General features: G+C 44.6%; 1 protein-coding gene and 1 long non-coding RNA gene across 6 annotated transcripts in view; one reads left to right on the top strand and one right to left on the bottom strand.

Moving 5' to 3' along the window:
* Nucleotides 1–22,670, bottom strand: part of ANXA13 (annexin A13) — a 67,259-nt gene that overhangs the window by 31,427 nt on the left and 13,162 nt on the right. For all 5 annotated transcript variants that reach the window (XM_060393679.1, XM_060393680.1, XM_042254159.1 and 2 more), the window contains 2 exons: nt 9,370–9,487; nt 1,464–1,558 (listed from right to left, as the gene is read on the bottom strand). In XM_060393679.1, coding sequence (XP_060249662.1) covers nt 1,464–1,558; nt 9,370–9,487 — 213 coding nt within the window. The remainder of the gene's footprint in view (nt 1–1,463; nt 1,559–9,369; nt 9,488–22,670) is intronic.
* On the top strand, nt 9,398–21,088 carry LOC105616014 (uncharacterized). Its single transcript, XR_001042619.3, has 3 exons — nt 9,398–9,511; nt 10,223–10,291; nt 19,948–21,088. It is a non-coding gene; the product is annotated as an uncharacterized LOC105616014 (long non-coding RNA).

Raw genomic sequence — 22,670 nt, 5'->3', positions numbered from 1 at the left:
TCAGTCCTTGGGTCAGGAAGATCCTCTGGAGAAGGAAATGGCAACCCACTCTAGTGTTCTTGATGAAAAATCCCATGGTCAGAGGAGCCTTATGGGCTACAGTCTGTTGGGTTGCAAAGAGTCAGACACGACTTAGCACACACACACACACTCTTATTTTACACCAAAGCTCAAGAAGCCTGTGTCTGACTTTCCATATTAGCAGGATAGAAGTAGACACAGTGCGTGAGGGGCTGCTACAGTCAGGCACACTGACAAGGATGAAAGTTCAATGTCATTCAATTAAGTTTAAATCAGCTAAACTGAAGCTTCACTTATCTTCACCAGTGTCATCAATGAATGACATTGACAAGCCTCATCGTGAGGAGAGAAGCAGGAAAAACTACAAAAGCACAGCTGTCTGGGCCACTTAATATAGAAATAAACTGCTCCTCCTCTTATGGCAACGGGTTCTCCAGAAGTGATGGCTGGCCCTGGAGGTGGAAGGCTTAGACTCGAGGCCTAGTTCTTTTTCTTAGTAAGTGTGTGGTTTTGCAGCAGTCATTTAAATAGATGAGCTCCACTTTCCTCTCTGTAAGATGGAAACAGCCATCCCTTATTAGGGCTTCCCTTTGCTGGAAGGTGCCAGCATTCCCCTGCCTGATTCTCCCAGCAACCTGAGAAGGGAGGCAAATTTATCATTGTATTTGTGAGGAGACCAAGCCTGGAGAGATGGTTGCCCACCCAGTGACAAACCTGTAAGAAAGTCCATTTCTATCTCTCTATCCAATTATACATAGGATTATTGACACTGTAAAGATTTTCTAAATTTGGAATTAGAATGCAGCATAATTAATATTTATTTTGTAAACTGATCATTCTAATGACATTAAGAAAATGTTAAATTTCGTTCATGATATATTAATGAAGAAAATACTGTAGAAAGGCTAGTGTATTCTTAAAGATTTCTGTACGTAACACTATCAACAATAAGAATAAAAGAAATGTGTAAAGAAAGGAAAAGGTATAGATGCTTAATGCAACAGAGGGTGTTTTCACTTTTTGGTTTTTAAATTTTTGTAACAGTCATTTATGAAGAATAAATCATTATTGAAGACACCTGAATAAATAATTCTTATATCAAGACCCTCCCGAAAAAACTGATTTTCAAATTAGTGGTCTATCTATAAGTTAATGTGTGAAAATAGTCTAAAAGAATGGGGAAGAAATGTCTGAGGGGTTAATTTATAAAGAAGTCAATTTAAAAAGCAATGAGTTAATATTGATTTTACAGGCTGTTAACAAGGCCATTTCAGTTTTTCTGAAGTCGATTAAACCTCTAAATAGGTGTCTTGTTTTGTTTCTCCTGGGCTAACTAGATAAAGCTTTAAAGGTATCTGTCACTGTCTTGGGAACGTAAAGGAAGTGGAAGAGACAGTTAAGGCCAAGGCCCTGTGCGCGTGGCTGAAGGTCCTCGGCATCACCTTGCCGTATGTCGTCTTGTACTTTTGTTTTATTTGTTGCCTCTCACTTGATGTCCTGCTTGATAAGATTTCGATGATGGCGGCTTCATCAGTTCCTAAAGTGCAGGAGAAAGAAACAAAACCATGGTGAGCAAGAAACAAGCTGGAAGTTTATTTTAGTCCAGCTGGAGAAACCAGGGTAGAGGTCACACACTCTGGATAACCTAGATGGATCATTTGACTTTAATATCTTGTGCTGATAACTGTATTCTCCTTATTCACTTAACAAGTATCCACTGAGGCCTCACATTGCATAAAGCACAGTACTAGGCGTTGTAGTGGAAAGAGGAACAAATACAGTATATCCCTTAATTTCACTGCTCAACATAAACGTAAGAGAAATGAAAACTTATGTCCGCACAAAACTTGTATTCAAATGCTCACAGCAGCATCATTCGTAATGGTCAAAAGGTGCAAACCAATTGAATGTCCATCAGTGGATAATGGAAAAATGAACCGTGCCATATTCATTTGGTGGAATGTTACTTGGCCAGAAAAAGAAATGGAGACCGATACATTTGACGACATGAGTGGACCTTAAGCACACCACGGTAAGTGAGAGAAACCAGTCACAGAAGATGCAGTATTATGATTCCATTCATATGGAAGCCCAGCACAGGGAAATCTATATTAAGACAGAAAGAAGAACGGTGGCTGAAGGTGGGGTGGGCAGAGAGGCGATAGCTCAAGTGTAGGAGGTTTCTTTTTAAGGTGATGAAAATGTTCTAAATTGACCATGGTGATGGTTTCAGACATCACCACATTAAAACCAACTGAACACTTTAAATGGGTGAATTGTATGGTGTGTCTTATACCTCAAAAAAAAAAAAAGCTGTTTAAAAAAAATGGTATGTTCCTTGGCCTCCAATTACTTTAAATGGGGTGGAAGAGGTTAAGACAAAAGGCCCAAATTGCTGCAATATCAGGCCCATTCATAAACTTGTTAATTTCAGAGAAAAGTCCTAATCGGGAGCTTGAGGGGTAGTTACCCCTTAAACTCCTTTGAACCACACTTTTCCCCTGATGCTCAAAATAATCCTTGTTCATCATAGGTGAAAGTGAAAGTTGCTCAGTTATGTCCAACTCTTTGCCATCCCATGGACTATACAGTCCATGGAAATCTCCAGGCCAAAACCTTTCCCTTTTCCAGGGGATCTTCCCAACCCAGGGATCGAACCCAGGTATCCCATATTGCAGGCGGATTTGTGATCAATACTGAAATGATAATGACTAAGAAAGAAGGGCAGTGTATCATTTTTAGAACCTGGACACAGGATGGGAAGGGGCTTTCCAGGTGGTGCTAGTAGTCAAGAACCCTCCTGCCAATGCAGGAGACATAAGAGATGCAGGTTCGATCCCTGGGTGGGGAAGATCCCCTGGTGGAGGGCAACCCACGCCAGTGTTCTTGCCTGAAGAATCCCATGGACAGAGGAGTCTGGTGGGCTACAGTCCATAGGATCGCAAAGAGTTGGACATGACTGAAGTGACTTAGCATCCTTGCATGCACAGAGTAGCAAAGATGTCCCAGGGGTTGCAGGTATGGGAATGAAACAGACTCCTTGATCAACAAACCGTGAATTCAATTTCTTTAGACTTGGTTCAAGTCTGGCTCCACCCTTAAACCACACGACAAATCATCAGATTCTGGAGCATTCCTGCCTGTTCCTAGACCTCCTCTCATGCCTGCTGCCTGTAAATAGTGTGTGCTGGCAAAGACGAAGTGTTTGGCCCCAGCCCACATCGCTTTATTTGGAAAGTCAGTGCTGGGACTTAGAAAGACTGCGCTGACCCAGGGGTTGGAGGGCTGTGCGCTGCTCCTAGGAAAGCCACAGCTCCATGTCTGTGGACTGTTCGTTTAGTCTCAAGGACTAGTTCCACCTTTACAATTCCAGGAAGATCTAGCTCTTTGATTCCAGCTGGAAAACCAGAAAATTTTAGGATGAGCTCACTTGCAAAAATAACGTTCGCTGCCTGCTTCATTCCGACTCACTCCCAAAGCTATTTCTGCTGTCCCTCCTCATTTCCTCCTGCAGCCTCGCCTACGGAATCTGTATGCAGTTACTTCCTCTGCGACATGATGTCTTTTTAACCTCTGAGTGCTGGAAATCTCACTTCAGAAGGGATTTTTTTTTTCTCATTAAAAAAAAAAAACTCTGAATCCAACCCCTTCCTTTTTTTTTTTCCATGTGGGCTGCTCCATGGGGATCCTACCTTACTCTCACCTTCTCTGGTCAGAATTCACTGTCCTGAGTGGCCTTTCTGCTGAACAGATCAGCCTGCCCACCCCTCTGCTTTAAACCATTCCATCTAGGCCCCTTTGGATCCAGAACAACAGCCTGGATTCTTCTCTGCCCGCAAGCCCTTCTGTTAGCTTTGCGCCCCTCACCTTCCCTCCCATTCCTCCTTCAGGACTCAGCTTGCTGGACTCTCCTGGGAAGAGACAGACACTCCTTCCTGGGTCCCTCCCTTTCCTCCTCCTCTGCCATCCCTCACTGCAAGTTCCATGGGAGCAGGAGGCACTGCTCATTGCAATCTCCACACAGAAGGCTCTCAGTATTCATCAGACCTGACTTGCTGAGTGAAGGAATGTTTGAATGCATGGGGCCGTTTGCACTGCCTTTTGACGGCGCTGGTCTCTGCATGGGTGTGAAGCTGTGTGCTCTACTCAGGCGCCCTGTTCATAGCAGGTGCTGTGATGTGTGTGTGTGTGTGTGTGTGTGTGTGTGCGTGCTTGTGTTGGACTCTTTTCGACCCCATAGACTGTAACCTGCCAGGCTCTTCTGTCCATGGAATTCTCCAGGCCAGAATATTGGAGTGGGTTGCCATTTCCTCTGCAGAGAATCTTTCCGACCTGGGAATCAAACTCGAGTCTCCTGTATCTCCTGCATAGGTAGGCAGATTCTTTACCCCTCAGCCCCCTGGGAAGCCTGCATGTAGCAGGGACCAACAGGAAATCCTCTGCTCCGATGCTTCAGTCAACCTATATCTGCATAATTCAGGGCAATTGAGTTAAAAATTTAAAAGTAAGGCTTTCAAGACTTTGCTTCCTGCAATACTTTTTAAAAGGAGAGCAGAGCAGTCTGGGGCTGGCCCAGCAGCAGCCTGGAGGTGAAGTGGGGGAGCAACTGGAAGTGACTTGATTTCCCTCAAGCTCTTTGAGTCCAGGCATCAGGTTTATGTGGGGCACTGTTTCCACTGGACCAAGGAGCGATTTACTGAACAGTGACCTCATCTTATATTTCACAGTATGTGTGTCATATAAGCAGTCTGTGCAGGGGAACAATTTCCTGTAAACATTTACAATGGTTTGAGGATCAGGGCCAGTCACCAGGGATTCTGGGAAAGACTTTTTTTTAATGAGGAAAGAAGGAACCTCAGCCTTGACTGTGCATAGGACACAGTAATTACACAGTCAAGGTCAGAAGCCGGTGACCGTCAGCCTTGGAGGGCCAAGAGCCTCCTGACTTTGGCTTTTCCAGTAATTTTCTGGGAAGGCACGGAGCTGAGTTTCAGCAGGGTGGTGGGGAGCTGAGTTTCTGCTGGGTTTGAAGCGACCTCCCTGGTACCCTCCCTGATGAGTGACCACTTCTCAGCAGGCCCCAGAGCCAGCCAGAGCCACCCTCCAATGGTGCCATGGTAGCTTCTCCCTCTGAGACCTGTTTCTGTATTTTTCAGGAGGAATGGCAAACCTCCTTTTGCATTTCCAGAAGGATAATGAATGTTGGGGTCCATGCGCTATCAGATTAAGGCATTATCTACAGGAGGGATCTGCTGGGATGGGGGTTCACAGAGCCCCGAGAGGAAGGCCTACCGGGGGTCAGTGTCGAGGGATTTGGGTTGACCCAGACCAAGGGTCCAAGGTACTTAGGAGCTAGGGAAGCATAAGCACCAAAGATGTGAAAAGGAAATTTGCCAGTTTAGCGTTATTTGGAAAAATCAGTTGTTATTTTATGGCATAGCATTCTTTTTTTTTTTTTAATTGGAGTACAGTTGTTTTACAATTTTGTATTAGTTTCTTTTTCTGTATCAAAGTGAATCAGCCATACTTATACACATATCCCCTCTCCCTTGGATTTCCTTCCCACTTAGGTCACCACAGAGTCCTGAGTAGGCTTCCCTGTCTATGCAGTAGGTTCTCATTAGCTCTCTGCTTTATACTGTAGTGTATATATGTCAATCCCAATTTCCCAGTCCATTCCACCACCCCTTCCCTGCTTGGGGTCCATATGTTTGTTCTCTATGTCCGTATCTCTATTTCTGCTTTGCAGATAAGTTCACCTATAGCGTTTTTCTAGAATCCATATATATGTGTTAATATACAATATTTGTTTTTCTCTTTCTGGCTTGCTTCATTCTGTATGACACACTCTAGTCAATCCATGTCTCTACAAATGGTCCAATTTAATTCTTTTTTTATGGTTAAGTAATATTGCATTCTTATAAGTTGGACTTTCATAGTTGGGTGAATGAGTGGGAGCCCACATAACCTTTTTGATGCCTAGGGCCTCTAACCCCTCTCTATGCAACACAGTGGATGCATGTGGTTGCTGAGGATGCAAAGTGTGGCTGGTCCAAGTTGAAATGTTCTGTAAGTGTAGAATATATATAGTCCTTTGATGACTTAATGTGAAAAATGGGATGTCAGGTATCTCATGAATAACTTTGAAATTGGCTATCAGTTGAAATGATATTTGCAATACAGTATTGAGTTAACTAAAATATATTGTTAAAATTAATTTCACCTGGATTTTAAAATATAGCTTCTCAAAAATTAAAAATGATCCGTATGTCTCACCATGATGGCTATTGGACAGCATGGCCCTAAAAATTTAAATCCAGCCCTGGCAGGGATGGTATAGCAATAAGATAAGTACGTGGTCTTACAGATGAGTTTTGCCAATGATACCATTTTGCTTGGACTTACTAATAGAGGTTGGAATTCTAGATCTTTATCCAAATGATAGCTTTTCCAGATAGCTCTAGGTCCAATCACCCCATCCTCATTTCATAACTTTTTGACTTTGGACAAGTATTTAACCTCTGAGCCTTGGCATTCTCATCTGTTAAGTCATTACAGTACAACCTTACAGGATTGTCAGGAGATTACAAAAGATGATGTGTGTGGTACCCAGCTTAGCACTTGGCACGTAGAAGGGACTCTCCAACAGTCACCAGCACAAGAGTGGTTCCACCTCGTGGCCACAGCCAGTTGGAGGCGGGAGGAGAACACAGCATGACTTTGACATTCAGTAAGTGCTGCATCTGTGCTTGGCGAACTAAATTCGTGTGGTAGCTAAGAACTCAGGGATTTATCATAAACCACAGCTGACTCATTCCACACCCACTTCAGCCCCTGCCTCCAGCCCACATCCAGATGTCAGGCCCTCATTCAGGAGGCAGCAGGGAAACACCTGTGAGGCTGGCTCAGACGCTCAGAACTATAAACATCCTGACACTCACAGGCAAGCAGGCCTCCTGATCAGCCAGCCAGGATATGAGCAAGGACCAGCTCCTCTCTGCTGAGCTCACCTCTGATGCCCCCAAACCGAACAACCTGGTTGTCACCCTTCATTTCCAGCCCTCCCACCTCTGATTTATTCAACAATACTTACTATGTAGAAATCCCTACTACTTCCCTCCACATTGTCTTCAACCCCAGCTCCTTTGGGATTTCAGCGTTTCTTTTGGGCTAGAGTTGGATAGTTCCTTCTACGGAAGCAAAAGATGTCTTCCTAGAACTTCCACTGTGGATCCCAGGTCTTTCCCCTGGACTCACACAAAAAGTTTAAATGGCCATCTTCTACCACAATACCCATTCCTAGGAAAGTAAATCTCCACTGATTTACCTCTAAGTAAAATCTAGCACTTGTCTTCATAAAACATTATGCCAAGAGAAAAAAGACAGACATAAAAGGCCACATATTGTATACAGTGCGTCCCCTACAGATGAACCTTCAAGTGTCGAACTTTCCAAGATACGAACGTGCGTTCTATCGACGCCAGCTGTGAGTGAAACTGCAGCCTGCCCTCCAGGCTGCACTCCAGGCTCCCGCCTCGTCTCCCTCCTGCAGGCAGTATCTCTTCTATCCTGTTCACTCGATGCCCCAGTCCCTGTGTGTGGGCTCTTGTACTGTACTATTGTGCTTTTCAAAGTACTGTCAGATTAAAATGATTTTCTTTATTTTTTGTGTTTGTTTTTATGTATTATGTGTGTGAAAAGTATTATAAATGTCTTACAGTACAGTACCATGTAGCCGACTGTGTTAGCTGGGTGCCTAGGCTACTTTGTTGGACTTAGGAACAAATTGGACTTATGAATGCACTCTTGGAATGGGACTCGTTTATATGTAGGGGACTTAATGTAATTCCAGGTGCATGAAATGTCCAGAATCAGCAAATCCATAGAGAGAGGAAGTGGACCAGTGATTGCCTGGACCTGAAGGTGGAGTGGGAGCGGCTATGAATACATGTGGGGTTTCTTTTGGTTGATGAAAATGTTCTGAAATTAGAGGTGATGATTACAAAACCCTGTGAATACATGAAACCCCATTAAATTGAACACTGCAAAAGGGTGGATTTTATGATATAGAAATTATATCACAATAAGAAAAAGAAGCATTTAGTAAAGCAGCTTTTGGATTCAGATGGCTCCTACCAGCCATGTCTTCTCAGGCCTGAACCCACCCATGGCCATTGTGTGGCCGAGGTGGCTTAGCTGTGATGTCTCTAAATTGTTGGCGCTTGGAGGCAATGACAGAAATTGGTTCAATCCCAGGGCTCACTGCTTACTGGTGTCGTGTCTTTGGGCACGTTACTGAACTTGTCATGCCTTTCCTCTCATCTGAAAAATGGACTTTCGTGAGAATAACTTAATGAGATCTTATATATAAAGTATTTGGCTCAATGCCTAGAATATTAAAAGTTTCCCAATAGGTATTAGAAAGAAAATTGAGGAAATTCATCAACCTCGCCCCTCCTTTTCCTCCCAAGCTATTGCCGTTACTTCCTTGTTTTCCTGGAACCCTTGATCCACAAACCTGGGATCAACCCAGTGACATCCTTGGGTTCCAGAGCCTCTGTTTATGGCCCCAGCACTAGGTGCTCTTTCCTTCATCCCACTTTGTTCCTGGGTTTACCTTTCTCTTGATCTCTTGCTTGTTGTTACTATTTAGTTGCTAAGTCATGTCCGACTCTTTTGCCACCCCATGGACTGTAGCCTGTCAGACTCCTCTGTCCATGGGATTTCCCAGGCAAGAATACTAGAGTGGGTTCCCATTCCCTTCTCCAGGGGAATCTTCCTGATCCAGGAATCGAGTCTGCGTCTCCTCCATTGGCAGGCTGATTCTTCACCACTGGGCCAACAGGGAAGCCCAATCTCCTGCTTAGACTCCCATTCTTGGCCGCACTTAGGCCTGGATGTAAATTGCTGCTTCAGTGTGGCCCCTTGATTCTTGACCTTGGTCATAGTTTTGTCTCCACTTGTTCAGCTTCCAGGTGAAGTGCCAGGTCCCTAATTCAGTTCTCATCAGCCCTGACTCCCCACCACCTCCCATGAAATACATCAGAGGGTTTAGATGACATTAGGATTGTAGAAACTACACTTCTCATGAAGCTTCCTCCAGCTCAAGTTCAAATTAAATGTCATAATTTTCAATCTCTAGCTATTTTGTTGAATCCTGAAATGAAATAGGATCTGATAACTTTGAGAGCTTTTATAAAGGGAAACTTAAAAACGATCAGTTTAGCTTGGAAGATATTAATACAAGATAAGTCGGAGGTCATCTTCCTGAGATCATGGGAAAGTCAGATGTGAGATCAAGTTTAATAAGGGTCAGGAGTGAATGAGGAAACAAAATATCTTTCATACCCATTCCTTTGCAGGCTTTGTTCAGCTTTTTGGCATCTCGATCGGCATCAAAACGCTGATGACTTTTTGCTTTGGTATCTCGACCAGCATCCAAGCCCTGATGACTTTTCCCTTTGGCCTAGAAGAAAAAATAATTGCAAAGGTGAGTGGACAATTTGTTGTTGTTGTTGTTGAGTCATTAAGTTGTGTCTGACTCTTTGGGCATTAAAAATGATCTCTGGCTGAAATTGGCAGCTAAAAGGAAGACCAAGCAGACACCCAGATGAGGGAACAGCTGCCGCTGTACACATGGGTATGTGTGGAAATCAGCTGGGGAAGCTCTGGCTGCAGAGAGATGGCTGGTACCTCCTGGAGCCAGCTGGACTCGGATGCCCACAGAGAATAGGCCCCTTTGTTCTCTGGGACAATCAGCCCGGTCAGCTCTGGGAGGAGTGATTTTCTCGTCGACTCCTCCTCTGTGTGTCTGTTTCTGAAACAGAGAGTAATACAGTGGGCCAGTGTCTTGGAATGCTGGTTTTTCCCCTTTGCCTTGAGACACAGCCTGTCTAGGGAATAGTTGCTGCCTGCCAGAAGCTGAGGATTCTAGGATCTTATTACAGATCCATTTTGTAAGCTGGGCTAAAGCTTTACCATTCGCACAATGAGAGATGTACTGTTTAATTTGTCAGAGATAAGATGTATTGGTTTTTACTGGTCCTTGGGAAGAGAAAGTTCTGTATGTATATTAATCTAATGTTTCCCATATTTCAGTCATTCGCATAGTATATCCACTAAATGTCCACAGCTATCTAGGTCTACATTATTATTTGCTTATTATTTTTCTCTCAGTTGACCTAGTTTGTTTTGCTTAAAGTTATTTTCCAGAAAGAAACTTTCTGTTAGCACTGAAGCGGAAAACGAGTGTTGCTTGCTTAAACAGAAGGTAAGCATAAAAAATCTGCACCACTATTAAAAATTTAAAGACGTGAGGTTAATTGCAGTTATGCAACGAGTAGCTTTGAATACACTCTGGCTTTTCTCAGCTCTTTGTCTCTCCTCAGAGACCTTCTTTAATGACAAGTGTCATTTATTTGCCATCCTTCCGGGAAAGCTGGCTCAAGTGTTACTGTCTACACTCCCAGATTCTCCTCTCCCTCCTTTCATTTCTGTGGGCGCCTATTGGGAATGAGCAGTAAACCACATAAAGCACAGAGGAGGAGTTTCATTCATTTGCCTGGCAGCTCTGTGTCCTCTGAGGACTTCCCCTCCCCTATTCCACACAATCTCACTGGGGCTGTCAGTCATGAGGCTTGAGCCCCATTTTCTTGCCCTTGGGTGGACACGCACCCTGTCACTCAGGCAGTAGTGACTGGTTCCAGAGTGGGGATGTAATCCAAGCAGGATCAGTTAGAATTTTTCCTGCTTTGATATATAGATATTAGGAGAGAGATGTCTCTCCCTGGTGGGTTTGCTAAGCTAACTGAGCGTGAGTGTAGTGTGTGTTGGTGGCCATGTGGTCCACTCCATGAAGGAAGCATGGGTTCAGTATGAAGCAAAGCAGAGGTAATAAGAGTGGAAATACAGAGAAAGAGAGAGATAGAGAGAGAGAGAGAGAATATAACTAGGGACTGGAGGAGGGCTGACTTTTAGGTTTTGGTTAATGGACAATCATATAATTTTAGAGCTGAAGGGATATCAGGACCCCTCCCTGCCATTGTCTTTTGCAATATAGTGTATAGCCCATCTTCCCCGCCCCCCTCTATTTTTTGACCCCGTGTGACATAAGGGATCTTAGTTCCCCAACCAGGGATCAAACCCACACTCCCTGCAAGTAGAAGCACCGTGTCTTAACCCCTGGACCTTTAGGGAAGTCTCACCTGGCCCATCTTAAAGTATCTATTCCTGAAACAAGCTGGAGAGGGACTCATATTTGTTGAGCACCTGCGACATGCTAGACTACTCCTTCACTGACAGACCTTTCTTCACGGGGAAGAGTAGGCGTTAGTCACCTGATTTACAGAGGAGGAAGCCTGGGTTCACGCAAGTCAGAGCACCTATCTGTGTTCTTGCAGGATGCATGTGTGCACCAGCTCAATTTGTCTCCTAAAGCCCATGCTCTTGTGTTTCCTGCACCATCCTCTGTGTGTGCATGCTCAGTCACTTCAGTCGTATCCAACTCTGTGCAACCCTATAGACCGCAGCCTTTCAGGCTCCTCTGTCCATGGAATTTTCCAGGCAAGAATACCAGAGTGGGTTGCCATGCCCTCCTCCAGGGGATCTTCCCAACCCAGGGATCAAACCCATGGCATCTCCTGTGTCTTCTGCATCGCAGGCAGATTCTTTACTGCTGAGCCACCTAGGAAACCCTGCACCATCCTGCCTCTCATCTAATTATGACTGGTACCTTCACATTCAGTGGAGGGATGGTGTGTCCCATTTTCCTTTCCCAATCTTTCGTCCTGTAAGAAAACTATCTGGGACTTAGGAAGGCTTGTTGGCAGGACCAGAAATATGATTTGTGGAGCTCAGTGCAAAATGAAAATGTAGGGCTCTTTGTTCAAAAGTGATTGAGAATTTCAAGTGCCATCCAAGCATTTAACCAAGAGCAGGGCCTTTGTAAGTGCGGGACCCTGTGCAGCTGCGCAGGCTGCACACTGACCAAGCTCACCCTGCTCTTTGATCACATTCTCAAAGGGCTGGTTCTCTGGGTGTGGGAGTGTGGGAAGGAACAATCTCAAAGAAGTAAACTGTGTCTCTGCTTTTCATCAGGAGTATTATGGGTGGCTCAGGAAGTGAGGTGGAGTTGAACCAGAGCAGCAGAAATCTCCTAGTAACAGGCTGATTCATAAACAGTTCTGTAGGTCACTTTAGCTTCATCCATGAAAGAATTCAGTGGAACTCTTATTATCTATCCCACTTCCCAACTGACAAGTTGAAACAGAGATGGGGGCTCTGTGAATGGTTTTGGTTATGCCTGAGGGTCCTGGCTGAGGGGCGGTGAGGGTGGGGAGGGGTCCAGGTGGGTTTACACTTGCCCAGCTCTGTGCTGGCAGTCTGCTTCTTCCCCAGGGGGAGACTTTTTTCCTCATTGGCACAAAGATGCTGCCAGGGCTTGCAGAAGCCATGAGGAGACTTGTTCAAGATCCCCGGGCCAGGTAACTGCAGAATTGAAGCCAGGGCTTTAACCAGGACTGTCTGGTAGTGAGCTACGGGATGCCATTCCGTCTTCTGTTTTCCGTCTCCATACAAATATCATGGAGTTGTAAGAGGGGAGGGATGTGAAAAGGAACCTCTGAACAGGGGCAGTTTGTATATCCAAGACCAAAAAAGTACAAATAAGTGTCCTTTAGGCCAAAATAATATTGATGTCTGAGCAAGGTGGCGGGACCATGTTGGGGGGAAAGGAGGCTGGTGGAGGGTGTGCATTGGGAAAGGGTTGAGCCACATGTCAGGAATAAAGATGATGTAGAGACTTCATTTTTTTTATTTACAACTAATGCAGCGTATAAGTCTCTATCAGACATACAACTCTCAGCAGGGCAGGATAAAGTAACTGCCCCCTTCTAGGAATGAGTCTTAGCTGTCTTGGTTATCTTTCCTTATCAGAAGAGAATTCCATCTTGTTGCTAGTTGTTTAATCACTTAGTCATGTCCAACTGTAGCCCGCCAGGCTCCTCTGTCCATAGGGTTCTCCAGGCAAGAATACTGGAGTGGGTTGCCATTCCCTTCTCCAGGAGATCTTCCCAACCCAGGAATCAAACCCACATCTCCTGCATTGGCAGGCAGATTCTAACAGCAGGATATTCGATGTCAGAGGGAAGGAATTGTGTTTTGTGATTTAAGAAAGGAAAAAAGAAAAAGAAAACAGTCTGTTTGGAAGGAATCTTCCCCTCGGCACAGCCGGGACTGCGTCTACAATGGCTGCATTCATCAGCCATGGCCAGTGTTGATGCAAGGGCTGTCCTTGGCTTGTTCCGATGAGCCGGGTAACAGCTTCTCCGGAATGCACATGGAGCAGACATTCGTCCTCCATGGTTCATTGTTAATGGGCCGGGCAGCTGACTCTGGGGCCTTGGACCAACCTGACTCTGGGGCCTTGGGCCAATTTACTCATCAGAAGATTTTGTTTTGAAACCTGAGGCCTCTGAACAGAACTTCCATACAAAGCAGGTCTGCAGGAATGTGAACCAGACACAAAATGGCAATGCAGGAGACCCCAGGTTGGGGACGAAAGGTTGAGTTTGTGACATGGTTATTCTACCTGCTTTCTACTGCTGCTGCTGCCGCCAAGTCGCTTCAGTTGTGTCCGACTCTTTGCGACCCCATGGACTGCAGCCCACCAGGCTCCTCCGTCCATGGGATTTTCTAGCCAAGAGTACTGGAGTGGGGTGCCGTTGCGTTCTACTACAAGGCATCAAAGAGCTGGGGCAACATTCCTTTTTTTTTTTTTTTTTTTTAAATAGCGTTTGCACTGATACTCAGGAGACACGTAAAAAGGACAAGATGCTAGTTGTTAATAAAAATGATTACAGAGTCCGGGTTTGAGGCCACACAGATTCAAGTTTGAATGTGGTCCTGCCCCTCTGCAGCCATGTGAACCTGAGCCAATCAAACTCTAAGCCACTATTTCCTCATCTGTAAAATGGAGGCAGTGTCTGCCTTCTGAGATCAGAGACTTACTTGAAATAACATTTCCAGTGCCAGATGATTAGATAAGCCGCAGACATGTTAGTCTTGTCTCTGCTACTTAGGGCAAACTCTCTTTTGTTGTTGTTTTGTAGTGATAGTTAGGCTTTCAAGTCTGTGTATTTTGACTTGGCAAATTTGGAAGGTATACACGTATTTTCTAAACTTGAAATTATGAGATTCTATTATCTATCTATTCATCCATCTATCATCTATCTATTATCTAGCTATCTATTCATCCATCCATCTATTATCTATCTTGCAGTGCCCCAGAAGACATCATGTTTATAATAAGTAGCCACTGAAGATATGTTAATGGGCTTCCCTGGTTGCCCAGTGGTGAAAAATCCTCCTACAATACAAGAGACACAGGAGACAAGGGTTGAACCCTGGGTTGGAAAGATCCCCTGGAGGAGGGCATGACAACCCAGTCCAGTATTCTTGCCTGGAGAACCCCATGGACAGAGGAGCCTGGTGGGCTGCAGTCCATGGGGTCGCAGAGAGTTGGACAAAACTGAAATGACTTAGCACACATGTACAGGGATATAATAGTCAACTTTAAGTACACAGTTTTCTAGTCAGACTGCATTTGAATCCCATGGGGACTGCTTATTTCCTCTGTGACCTTGGGCAAGATTGGGAAACTCTCTGTGCTGTGGCTTCCTCATGGCGAAATGTAGATAATATCGCCTATCTCATAGGTTTCCTGTGAGAGTTCAAATAAGTCATTCATGCAAAGCATCTGAAAGGAAGCCTAGCAGAAGGCATGTGTTAAAATAAATGGAAAAAATATTTGTTGAAGGCAGATCAGCCCTGACCTTTCTAGAATATTCGAAACCTTTCCTGCTTGAGGGGTTTTCACCTTGTAAATGGCTCTCTAAAGATCAGTTTTTCACTCATCACCTGCAGCGTGGCTCCAGAGTTCTAAGCATGCACTTCACTGCGGGCAGTAAAGTGGTTAATAGTTCAGGCTGTGTGGAGGCCAGATGATCTGGGCTGACACCACAACCACATTCTGGCCAGCATGACAGTTCGCACCCACTGGGTGTGAGGGTCCCATTGAGATTCAAGGCTGGTGCAGAGCCAACCTTCGCACTGCTCAGTCCAGGCTCAAAATGAAGCAAATACTTCCAACACTACAGAGAGCACTGCCTGGTACATGATTCCTCTGGGAGATTTTTGTTTTTTTCTTTCTTGTCTACATGTCATCTTTCTGTGTTTTCATGTCCTTGCATCTCAAACAGGGACACTGAGGATCCATGTTTCTGGAGGAAGGACGAAAAGAAAGTAAATCGATTCCAGGAGTCTAGGAAGCAGTGCCACCTAGGCAGAAAAAGGGTTGAGAACATCACTCTGAAATGACTCAGGTTTAGCACATTGATTGTCCAGGAGGAAAGGTAGCTCTCTATTGAGTTCTGACATCTTTATCGAGTTTTGATATCTTTATCGAGTTTCGATACTCCCAGCCAGAAGGATGAAGGGGAGGAACAGACACCCAAAGGCTTCTGACTCCGTGCAGTTCAAGCAAGGCTTAACTCTTAGGATCAAGAGGGAATATTTTACGAAATCTTCCGCCAGCTCCCAGCAAACTCTGGCGATGGTGTGTGTTGAGACAAAGGATATGGTTTGCAAATTCGTTGCTCTATGCATTACATCGTAACTAAGATTTTCCAGATAGGTCATCCAGCCCGAGTACATGCATATTTAAATACACTCCTACTCATCAGTAGGTGTAACCTGCTTAGGTGACCTGATCTTCTACTTGGTTAACATCAAGACTGGAAAATAATACAGTGTCTCGTGAGAGACAAGTGAATTCATTGAAAAGCAATGCCCTGCAGGCAAATTAGACTATCCTCTAGCAGTTCCTCCCCTTTCACCTGCTTTCTCGCCTCCCTTCTCTTTTTCCTTTTCCTTCTTCCCCTTTCTCCTTCCTCCTTCTATTTTTCTTCCCTCCTCTTCCTTCAACAAACAAGCACTGAAGATCTATTATGTGGCAAGCACTACCCTAGGTGAGGGGGACTCAATGGGTCTATTAATTGTAACCCTTGTCCTCAGGGAAATAAACACAGAAATAGATCAATGACCATTGCGTTAGGATATAGTAAGCACTTTGGCTGCAAACAGCTGAGAAGAGAAAGAGGAATTTCTATGGAGAAGTTGACATTTGTGCTGGCTCTTCAAAGATGCATAGGAGTTCAGTTATTTCAGTTCAGTCACTCAGTCGTGTCTGACTCTTTGCGACCCCATGAATCGCAGCACGCCAGGCTTCCCTGTCCATCACCAACTCCGGGAGTTCACTCAAACTCACGTCCATCAAGTTGGTGATGCCCTCCAGCCATCTCATCCTCTGTCGTCCCCTTCTCCTCCTGCCCCCAATCCCTCCCAGCATCAGAGTCTTTTCGGCCAAAGTACTGGAGTTTCAGCTTCAGCATCATTCCTTCCAAAGAAATCCCAGGGCTGATCTCCCTCAGAATGGACTGGTTGGCTCTCCTTGCAGTCCAAGGGACTCTCAAGAATCTTCTCCAACACTACAGTTCAAACGCATCAATTCTTCAGCGCTCAGCCTTCTTCACAGTCCAACTCTCACATCCATACAAGACCACTGGAAAAACCATAGCCTTGACTAGTCGGACCTTTGTTGGCAAAGTAATATCTCTGCTTTTGAATAGGAGTTAGGCAAGCGCAAAAAAGGGGGAAGAGGAAGGGTGGAAATGGAAGAAAAGGGACAGTCCAGGGAGAAACTATAGCATGATGCTTCCTGGGTCTGTGTGCATGCGTGCTTACTGTGACCTGTGACAGCGCTGCTGCAGGACAAGCATGATCTGAATGTGACGTAAAGACAAAATGCGAACTTGGGAGTCGGTCCCACTGTGTTCAGTTACTCTTTGCCCCTTGCTGGTTGTAGGCCTGCAAGCAAGCCGACCCATCTGTCCGAGCCTGTGCTGTCTCGTCTTCACAGCAGGGCGGCACCAGCTCGCCGCAGCGTGTGCTTTGGCTGTGGTCGTGCTCAGGGTGCAGTCGCACCATGCCAGGTTACAATCAGCACACGGACGGTGGCACGTAGGCGGTGGGGTGCTGGATGACAGGAGGAGGTGAGGGTCATTTGTAAACTCGGAAGTATTATCAAAAAGGAATGGGAGTGGCATTTGGATTGTTTGCTCTTTCCAGAGCTGTTCTCCAGAAGCTTTCGCTGTCTGCAGTCTGCTGGGTAAATATTTAAAAGTGGTTGCTTGGTATCCAGACTCTGAGACAGGAAGTCTCCGAGGCAGAGCTGGGGAGCAGAGGGCAGAGGGCTCACTGTACACTGATCTGAAGAGGCCTGCTGTGTGAGCTGACGTGGAATCAGGAGGGGATGGGGAAGACTAGTAACAAGGGGCGGGATTAGAGCTAAGCAATGGCCTAGGCTTATTAAACAGGAGCAAAATGAAGGCTGGGCTAGGGAGACCCTCAGACACACCTGCACTCTCCTCAGCGTTAGCAAGACCATTGCCATGCTGGTTTGTGGTACCTTGAGTGAATGTTGGCCATTTGGGCTAAACTTGCCTTGTATAGAGTTGGGGCAACTGAGGTTCACTTTGGGCCAGAAACTTCTTTCTGAGTGAGTATAGGTAACCATCCCACCCCACACCCCTCTTCAAGATATCTGCCTTTGAACTTAATGTGATGCTGGTTCTCTCATCCTTTCAAAGTCTCTGTTTTCCCATCTGCAAGATGGTAATAATAGTATCTCTCTCTTGTGGGTTGTTATAAGGATATGGGTCAAAAATGCTTAGCAGGATACTCGGCATGTGGTAAGGGCTCAGGGTTATTTTTAGCACTTCCTTCTATCTTGACCTGATTCCGGCTGTGTTGAACAAGCCCCTGACATGGTGCCTTGTATGCCAGCTTTAAAATAGCTCATTACATAATTTTGTCCAAAAACCATTTTTTACTTGTAGCTAAGTAGTAGCAGGAGCTAAGAGTTTAAGAGAAATTTATGGGAGAAACACTTCAAATTGAGAATGACAGCTGAATATAACACATTTACTACATGCCTGGCACAGATCCAAACAATTGACCTATACTCACTCAGTCTTCACAATAACCCCATGAAGTAAGTATGAAGGCTGGGCTAGGGAGACCCTCCTATTTTGCAGATGAGGAAACCAGAGCACAGAGAGGTTAATTAATTGCCTGAGGTCACACAGCTAGTAAGTGATGGAATTCAAACCTACACAGTCTGGATCCAGAAACTCTACTGTTGACTTCTCATCAACCAATTTTTTGTCCCTGTCAAAATTGTTTATTTAAAAAAATTTAATGGTAGAAAAGTTCATTTCAACTCTTAAAATGCTAGTTTTTAAAAATAGAAACATCAGTGGAAACCTGTGACTGGTCTGCTGACCAGGGAAGCTGAGGACCACGTGCATGGCCATGGGGTCAATAAATGTTCCTGATGATGAGTCAATAGGAACTGAAATGAAAAATAAAGGCCAGTTATCACTATTTGCAAGGCAAAAGGGAAAGCCTCTCCCAGGGCAAAGTGTGTGTGCAGGGCAGACGTTATTGTCAAACTCTGCTACCAATATTCCTTCTGAGTCAAATGAAATTGTATTTTCAGCTTCTTTTCTGTAAAATGGGACCAATACCTACCGTACCCAGCAGAATCTCAGGAAGATAAGATGAATGGTGTTCGCAATGACAATGTGAATATCATTCACCACAGCCAGGATTTAGAAACGACCTATGGGGCTTCTCTGGTGGCTCAGCTGGTAAAGAACCTGCCTGTAATGCAGGAGACCCAGTTCAATCCCTGGGTTGGGAAGATCCCATGAAGAAGGAAATGGCAACCAACTCCAGTATTCTTGCCTGGAGAATTCCATGGACAGAGGAACCTGGCAGGCTACAATCCATAGAACTGCAAAGAGTCAGACATTACTGAACAACTAACACTTTCACTTTTCGTGTGTCTGTCAATGGATGAATAAAGAAGATGTGGCAGATAGCTAGCTAGCTAGATAAACAGACAAACAAACTTGAGATATTATGTCATATATATATATATATAATGGAATATTATTCAGCCATGAGAAAGAAGGAAATCCTGTTATTTCCAACAACATGGATGGATCTTGAGGGCATTATACTAAGTGAAATAAGTCAGAGAAAGACAAATACTATATGATATCACTTATATGTGGAGTCTAAAAAAGCTGATAGAAACAAACACTGAAATGGCGGTTACCAGGAACCAGGGGAAAAGGAACGAGGTTAGCTAAAGCATACAAACTCGCAGCTGTAAGATGAATAAGTTCCAGGGATCTAATGCATAACATAGTGGTTATAGTTAAATAATACTGTATTATATACTTGAAAGCTGCCAAGAAGGTATCTTAAATGTCCTCACCACAAAAAACAAATGGTAACTGCATGCCACGCTGCAGGTGTTAGCTAATGCTATGCTGGTAATCATTTCGCAATATGTAAGTGTATCAAGTCAACACGTGGTATGCTTTAAACTTACGTAATATTATACATCAGTTTATTTCAATAAAGCTGGAGGGACTTCCCTGGGGGTCCCGTGATTAAGACTCTTGTGCACCCACTCCAGTGTTCTTGCCTGGAGAATCCCAGAGACGGGGGAGCCTGGTGGGCTGCCATCTATGTGGTCGCACAGAGTCGGACACGACTGAAATGGTTTAGCAGCAGCAGCAGCTTCCACTGCAGGGAACACAGGTTCAGTTCCCAGTTGGGAAACTAAGATCCCACATGCCACTATGGCATACACATAAGTAAATAAATAGCAAAGATTATGTTTAAAAAAAAATAAAACTGGGGAAAAAAGAGAACATGTGAGGACTGGGGAACGCTTTCATTACAGTGATCAGAGTTGGCCAGGGAGGGACTGACTTTTCCGACTTGCTCCAATAGGCTCTTGGGACTCTTCCTCTTCTCCCCATCTCATCCCAAGTCTTCCAGTTACCCCTTTTCCTGCTACTAAGACATCTTGCCATAGGGATCATCGTTCGAGGACCACAGTGCCAGGGAACTGAATTTTAGCAGAGGCATTGTGAAGACTAAGAAGGCATGAGGCCAGCTGCAGGACCAGTTTCTGATGTTTGCCCCCTTGGGGTGACTGCTTACCAGCCTGATGAACTGTCCAACATTCTCACAGGTAAAAGGTCACTTCTCTCTGCCTGACAGAATCTATGCAAAAACGACTGCTGGTTTGTCTTACTAGCCAGAGACCTGTCCATGTGAGGCAGGGGAAGCAGAGGGCGGATGCTGTGATGAATGGATTCCTCTCTGTCCTGCCTGAGTCTGCAGAGGGCCAGAGGGGCTTAGAAACTGACAGCATGGAGCCTCATGTCCCTTTATTTTTAACACACCTGGTTGCCCACCGTTGGTTCTATGGGCAACAGAGGAGAATGGATCTACTTAAGGAAATTTACTGAAGCTTCATCTTCTGTCTGAAACTGTCCTGACCCTCCTGGAAAGAAATGAGGATTTTCTGCCAGTGGTGGGCTGGCACTAAGGTGAACAACCATTTGACTGGCCAAGATGGAGGGTTTCCTGGGAAATCCTGGGTTTCCAGTGCTAACACTGGGACCGTCCAGGTGAACCAGGATAGGTGGTCATCCTAGCTGAAACTGACTATGCAAGTTTGCAATATCCAGCATGTGCACACACAAATGACTCAGTCCTGATAAATCTGAATCATTAAGATATATGGCGATGGCACCCCACTCCAGTACTCTTGCCTGGAAAATCTGCGGACGGAGGAGCCTGGTAGGCTGCAGTCCACGGGGTTGCGAAGAGTCGGACACGACTGAGCAACTTCACTCTCACTTTTCACTTTCATGCATTGGAGAAGGAAATGGCAACCCACTCCAGTGTTCTTGCCTGGAGAATCCCAGGGACGGGGGAGCCTGGTGGGCTGCTGTCTATGGGGTCGCACAGAGTCGGACACGACTGAAGCGACTTAGCAGCAGCGGCAGCAGCAGTTATACCTTCTACTGTGTCGTTTTACATTTTAATAAAAGTTGTGCATTATGTTTACAATCAGCAAAAATTGTAAGGTTCTTTTCGTTTGGGGGAAAAAGACTATCTGGAACAAGAAGGCTCTTATCAAATACTAGTTAAATGGAAACTGACTCATAGTCTTTTGGTACAAGCAGGATTATACCAATGGCATGGATTGAGGAAGACCTAAAAGGCCTTCCTGACTGCTAAATTGCACCGAAATGCCCTAGTCTGCCACCTGAGTCAACACCACGGAAATATCATTTCTACTGATGTTGTGAGGACTCACCATAAGTGAAATCCTCCACAGTTTTGAAAGGCTTGTGCTTTCGACATCTCATTCAACCTTCAAAACAGATATATGAGGTATAGGTATTTAAAAAACTCTCCAGATAATTCTAATGTGTAACCAAGGATGAAAACCACTGGTCTCATAAAAATTAAGACATTTCCAACTGATATTTCAGTGAATGAGAAAGCTTTAAAAATATATACACTGAGTGTTTGTACAAGTAAGAAATCCTAGACTTTATCCAGGGTGTAAAAGATAAAGGGAAGAGTTTTATCAGAGATTCTTAGGGTAGAAATTCAACTAAGTGAATTTTGAAACCAAGTTTTCAAAGTAGATAACATGGAACACTGAAGATGTTAAAACCCACTGGATTTCCAACTGGGAGAGGAAGTCCTTTTAAAATTCTCTCTAGATTCTTGTGAATAGTCAGTCTTTGTCTGGTAATATGTTTTTCACACTTTTCCAGTCCAGGAGCGGGCAAACTATAGACTGGGGCCAAATCCAGTCCATTACCTGTTTTTGTAAATAAAGTTTTTATTTACTTAACAGAACGAACATGGGACATAACCAACCCACTCATACCCATTTGGTCAATGATTGCTCCCACACTACAATAGCAGAATTGAGTAGCTACAACAAAGGTTGTAAGGCTTCCCTGGTGGTTCAGTGGTAGAGAAATGGCCTGTTATGCAGGAGGCACAGGTTCAGTCCCTGGGTGGGGAAGAGCAACCCACCACAGTATTCTTGCCTGGGAAATCCCATGGACAGAGGAGCCTGGTGGTCTATAGCCCATGGTGTAGCAAGAGCCGGGCACGACTTAGCGTCTAAACCACTACCAACAACAAAGATTATGTGGCCCAGAAAGCCTCAGTAGTTACTCTGCAAACACCTTCTCTATTTTATGCAAACTAGTGTTTTTTATCAGAAAACAAATGACAGAATCTGAGCCTTTGGCTGGCAACACTATTTAGATTAATACCCTCTTCTCACTTTTGTATTTATGTCAACTGATACTAGTTTCCCATTTATGGTATTAATACAAGGTTTCTTTTTAAGATAAATTTGTGTCAAAAAGATGAGTGGATTCAAAGAAAATAATTAGAACTATTAATAAGACATGTGGCACAAGTATTTGGAAGCATTCCAAAAGGTCACACTTAAGTGTGAAGTCTGGGAAACATTGTTCATTGTATTCAATCACCTCATTTTACAGATACACTGAAGCTTGGTGGTGAAGTCATCTGCCCAGAGTCACTTACTCGTTATGGAAAAATACTGGATTCCTATCTCCAAGGACAATGTTCTTTTACTCCTAACTGGCCACTCATCTGTACTTTGA

Source organism: Ovis aries, chromosome 9 (assembly GCF_016772045.2).
Source record: "Ovis aries strain OAR_USU_Benz2616 breed Rambouillet chromosome 9, ARS-UI_Ramb_v3.0, whole genome shotgun sequence".
In the NCBI taxonomy this organism is placed as follows: domain Eukaryota; kingdom Metazoa; phylum Chordata; class Mammalia; order Artiodactyla; family Bovidae; genus Ovis; species Ovis aries.
Note: the sequence above shows the minus strand (reverse complement) of the source record. Positions and strands in the feature narration are given on the sequence as shown.